The sequence below is a fragment of the Pseudonaja textilis genome, chromosome 3 (genome assembly GCF_049901715.1).
Source record: "Pseudonaja textilis isolate UNSWEBS1 chromosome 3, rPseTex1.2, whole genome shotgun sequence".
Taxonomy (NCBI): Eukaryota; Metazoa; Chordata; class Lepidosauria; order Squamata; family Elapidae; genus Pseudonaja; species Pseudonaja textilis.
In genome coordinates, this window is record NC_141992.1 from 87,236,710 (window position 1) to 87,242,709 (window position 6,000).

The 6,000-nt window shown below is 35.6% G+C and overlaps 1 protein-coding gene across 1 annotated transcript in view; it reads right to left on the bottom strand.

Moving 5' to 3' along the window:
• The window catches only part of NR5A2 (nuclear receptor subfamily 5 group A member 2), a 112,659-nt gene extending 107,185 nt beyond the window's left edge, over positions 1–5,474 (bottom strand). Inside the window, exon 1 of the mRNA XM_026700453.2 lies at positions 5,128–5,474. Coding sequence (XP_026556238.1) covers positions 5,128–5,191 — 64 coding nt within the window. The 5' untranslated portion in view covers positions 5,192–5,474. The remainder of the gene's footprint in view (positions 1–5,127) is intronic.
• Positions 5,475–6,000: the final 526 nt, after the last annotated feature.

Below are 6,000 nucleotides of genomic sequence, written 5' to 3' on the forward strand. Positions count from 1 at the left end.
TAATGTAGCATACAAAAAATAAATAGTAGGGGAAATAGGGAAGGAAAAGGGAAGGGAGAAGTAAGGGAAAGAAAAGGGGAAAAAAAGGCATTGACTTCACACACACTTTTGGTGCAGTAAAATAAGGCATTAAACCTCAACTTTTACTTTTACATAATACTATAAACTAGCCATTCTATAACAAGAAACCGATTATCTAATTGGTAAAACTCAAAGTCAAGGTTTCATTTCCTCCCCCCTCAAGCACAAAGTCCAGAAGTGGTTTCCAAGTTTGGCCGTCTGCTAATTCCCATCAATTTTTGCAGCCATTCATCCATTGTGGGGATCGAGGTGGAGTTGTATAATGTGAGGGAAGCAAAGGGAAGGCTTTCCCCAAGAGAAAGAATCTTCTCAGGTCTATGGATCATTGGGTGGGAGATTCCAACAATTAGGAGAATAAGTCCCCTTAAAAGGACCTGCTAGAATTAGGACCTGGGGGGAAGAGAAACCTTTCTTCAATGGCAAACCACTAATCTCCAAACTCTTGCGTTCCTACTGCTCTACCATCCATAAGAGTTTGTGCTTTCATTGACCTGAAAGTAAATTATCTTGGCTTCTGAAAAGGAATAATATAAAGAAGGGGTAAAATCTGTGGAAACGCCCACCAAACTTGTGCATTTTTTATTTGCAAGGAAGTCTCATTGAAAAAAGCACCTTTATACATAGGATTGAGCTTTTCATAAGATGAGATGGCAATAAAGATCAGTTTCCTGTATCTCTTTCCTGATTTTTGTTGGTTATATGAATTTTTACAACCCAGATACAATATGCCTTGATGAGACTGGGATAGTAAGGAATTTTAACCTATCTATCCTCAAATTGCTGCAATGAAGCAGTATACAGGGGCAATAAACACAGTGAAGGAGAAGTTTGGGAAACACCTCTTTTACATCATACTTATTTGAATGACAACATCCATGAACTTGGATCCTTAATACAGTCTTTATCTTGGTAGGAAAGTTTATGATTTTAATGCTGCATGCAAACCACATTACAGTTCAGCATGGAGCACGAATCCTGCCATTGATTTAGACAAGTTTTGACATGTCCACAACTTCAGCAAGACCTGACATTTATTGGTATAATTAGTAATATTTCTCTTATTTATATGACTGGATTATATTTATTGGTAATCACCAAACCTTTGTTTACACAGCTAGCCTACAACTGGCCTATCAGTGGCATGCAGTCCTTAGGATAAAAAAAAAATGTTGCACCTCGTCTATATATACAGCCGCACTTTAAATCATTTCTGGGAGAAATGCAATATATGTGGTTTAAAGCAAACACATAAATGAAGTCAAATCCTTACTCAAGCACAACCTCTGGATGATGGTGTTTAAGTGGACCTGTTTGGAAAGTCTCCCGGCAACAGAGAAATGCTTTAGGCGGCCATTTCTATTGACTGGATGGCCATAAACTTTATACAAGCTGTAGAATTTCACAGCAAAAGTGACGTGGTTTGTTTTCTCTCCCCACCTAGCTGACTTGATTGCTAGCTTTCTTTCCTCCTCCTTTGACAGTGCTGGGGTTTATCTTTTTAGCTAAACAGTCAGCATTCCTTAATATTACAAATATTTTACCAGAAAGCGCCTGATTTTGATAAGGGTTGAGGAAATAATAAAAAAATAGATACAATGTTTTAAGAAATCTATACTAGAGTTATGTTGAGGAATACTTCTAGGAGTTGGAAGTCCACGTGTCTGAAAGTTGTCAAAGGTTGGGAAACTTGCTGTATTGTTTTAGAGCTCAGTATTAGAACTGGAATTCTAAATTAGATGGACTTTGATCGGATTGAACAGCACTCCTAAATTGTTACCCCACAAACAAAATCATATAATTTTCATGTAGCTGCCAACTCATACTGAAAATAAATTTGTTGGACAACAGCAATCAAAGGCAGTTTATAGATTGATTGTGATCTTTGCCACATCTTGCATATCGCAGGAATTAGATGTATGTTAAGTAGTGGCAAAAGCAATTATATTTGAAACTGCAAAAACTCCACTAGTCAATTCCAACATCCCTTCCTATGAAGGTCTAAATCAAATTAAAAATGACATTGTAGCAATATATAAATAAGAGGAGCCCTGGTGCACAGTGATTTAGAATGCAGTATTGCAATCAAACTCTGCCCACAGCCTGGAATTCGATCCTAACAGGGCTCAAGATTGATTCAACCTTCCATCCTTCCAAGGTCAGAAAAATTCGGACACATATTGTTGTGGGCAATATGCTGACTCTGTAAACTGTTTAGAGAGTGCTATAAAGCACAACGAAGCGGAATATAAATATATGTTCTATGGTTATATAATTATAATAAAATATATTAAAACAACTAAAATTAAAATCGTTCTATTTACTAAATATTTTCTTCTATTTCTTTCATTACGATAAAAGAACATCAAAGTTTTATATCAGTTGATTTAATGTGTAGAATTTAATTTAACTACATTTATCACTTTAACTTCAAGGGTAATGAGAAAATATTTCAATCTATATTTTCTTCACTCACCCCATTCTGCCTCCAAACAAATTGCTGAACTATTTTCTATATCTAGAATGAAATGTCAAATCTTGGTTTGGTCCAAAGATTACACTTAGCCTGCAATTAATTGGCAAATAACAACCCCAGAAAGTGGACACAATGGTGATAAAAACTAAATGTGATATAATCTAATAAATCAAAGTACAATACACCCACCCACACCTACACTCCACTGAGAATCTGATCTGTATTAAAAAAAACAGGTAGCTAAATAAACTGACAATTAAGAGCAACCTCCCAGTCTGTGTGGCCTACAGATGTCTGAAACCCAGAATTCCCTGGCATGAATTTTGCTAAGATTTCACAAGATTAAAAGTCAAACCTGACAGTCGGAAAGGTGCTTTTTTTCAAGAAGCAACTGGACTTTGTGGTTTTTGCAGAGCTGAAGAAGTTTCTTGGATGAGAAGCGAAATGTCTTCAAAGAAAAACCAGAAAGTCCAGTTACCTTTTGAAAAAAGCACCTTTGAGACAACCAGGATTTGCAGGATGACTGAGAATCTCCATAGACCAAACCTGAAAGGTATCCAATTTGTATAAAGTTGGTCGAGAATATTGTACATTTCAACTGCCATCAAAAGCGTGGCTAGGGACTATGTCAGAATTTCCCAGATTAGTGTCAACTGAAATTTGTAAATAACATATGCTGACATAATTTACAAATAGCTGTTATTTGTAATAATTATTATTCAAATCTAAATATGTAAATTGAACTACAATGCATAATATGGTTGTGGTAGGTTTCATTCAGAATGAAGGAAAAGTGTTGAATTATTTATTTAAAAAACCCTTGAACATATATTGATCATTCAGGTTTATTTCAACAGAGCATTCACAAACTGAATGCCATATCTGTGTTCCTGCTCATTTTGTTACAACCCACTTTTCATTATAACATCTCTCCCGATGATGCAACACTGATGGTGGAACCTTTGTAGAAATTAAACGTAAGTTGTCCACCGGTAATTATACAGTAAAATTAGGACAATCACTTGGAAGTCTGTAAGAGGTTGGTGCAAATGACTGGTGAATAAAAATGCCAATGAAAAAAATATGATAAAAAAAGACTTTTAAACAAGCTTAGGTGGATTGGAACTTAAGTTTTAAAACTTGGAAGATATGGAGTGTAATAATTGTTTTGTAAATATCCATGTCCAAAATAAATGTTAAATATTTATTTTTCATTGAAATAAAAGAGAAAGATTCCATTTGTTTGGTTTGCTGCATATATATGTATATGTATATGCATATGTATATGTATGTGTACAATCTATGTGTATATGTATGTGTATATTGAGCAATGTTATATTGAACAATTATGTGCCTTGATTTTCATTGCAAAAAGAAAAACTACATCTTAAACAGTTTCCCTGTCAGAGCAGTATTACTCAGAAGTAAATCCAACTGTGTAAATTCAAGATTAATCCTGTATTGGTGCACAAATCAATAAGAATGAAATACCTTGCATTTGCTGACAATGAATACAGTCCTTTATATGGAAAGCATATTCAGTATCGAAATCTTACATTCTTTGTGTGGAATAAATATCTGAAGATAAATCTATTGCCCTTAATTTTGTTATATATCAGCTGCTCATCTGTATTTACATATATAGGAAATTGACACAAAGCAAATGTTTGGACCACCAACCCAAAAGCATTGCAATCAAATACACACACCACACAATGCACACCACACACACACACTTCCAGTCAAAGACCATGATACTATAAGCTGTCGGTACATAAAAGTAATATTTCACATCAGTGAAATGAATTTAGAAAATATTAGTCCATGTTCCTTTCAAATAGCCAACTTGAATTGAAAGTATCAGAACTTTCCTCTTGATTAAACTGATAAATGAATTCTAAACATAGAATGTTTAGCAAGAAGGAAATATGGGCTGCAAATTGCACATGAAAGATAAAAAATAATGCACAACGATATGACAATCTAAAATACTGTACAGTCTTTTTGGGGGGGTTCACATTCCCATTTAGTATTTGATTTGTTTAAAATGTTATTTTACAATGCTGTATTTTAAAGATAAAGTAATTCAAACTTAGATTTTATACAATGCAGTTTTTCAAAGGTTTGCTTGATTTTCAACTGTTATGAAACTATTTTGCTATAGGCTTAAAACTTCACATATAAATGCAGCATACCTAGTATATACATGCTTTCCTTTCTACTTTATTTCATTAAAAAAGTCTCCAAACTTCAGATTAAAACATGTGTATCTATTTACTAAATGACAAGAGATTCCCAGCATATGTTCAGCTCCTTTGCTGAAATAACTGGGACTTCATGTTGTTTTTGATAAATCTGTAGCATTTAAAGAAAAACAGGCTAATTTAATCCTCAGTATAATGGCGTCGTCCTTTTAAATATATTTATTGCAACTCGGTACTTTTGAAGCATTGATTTATTAACTGTGGAGAGATTCTAAAATGATTATTCTCCATTATGGAATGCCCAGGAAGGCTTGGATTCAATTCTGTCTGATAAGGTTTTATCAAAAGAGTTGGAAAAAGCTGACTTACCACCTGGAAGAAGCCCATGTTTTATAGGTTCCTGAGTGTTGCTGGTATCCGAACTAGAAGACATAATTAAGCACAAATATATAGTGCCCTTGGGTTGCAGGTATACAGCATTGAACACAGCAATAGGTGAGGCTTGTAAACTTCTCTGGCCTTGGGACAGCGGCTACAGTAACCTTCAGTGAAAGTCAGGAAGCAGTCCATCAACGGTACGCACACACACACAAACACATGCAAACGAAAAATCCAATAATTCAGAAAGTAACAGGCCGGGCTTTCAATGGACTCTGTACTTTTTCCAGCATTAGTGACCCTCTGTAAACCAGCCATCCCATTTCGTGATGGTCTCTAATCAGGAAAATCAGGAGCTGGGATAGGCTGGGCTTGATCACATGACCCCCAACAGGTTGATAAGCAGACCCTGTTATAAAGTGACAGCAAAAAAAAGAGATAAGAACTCTTGGCAGATAGAAACAGAGAAATGATTAACTCTGTGTTGCAGAGGTGCTGTGAAGCAGAGAGAGGAAGGCTGTAAACCTGTGGGGGTCAGAAGATCATACCGAGTGGATAACCTACCCCCCGCCCCACTTCCATCCCAATCTAAATGGCAACACCTATAAACTCATGTTGGTGACCTGCCTCTTGATGTCATCATTTCTTTGCAGAGTGGACAACAATGCTGAGCTTTTTGGGCTTCTGTAAATATCTGGGGAAGGCAGAGCAAGCAAACATTCCTGCCTTAACTTGGGCCTACAACATTTATTGCTCTGTATTCCAAAGCTACACTGTAGAGTAAACCTATGGTGATTTTCTGTCTGACACAAACATTTTATTGTACCTATTCATTAGACAGGAGACTAATCCCAGCTTGTTTGT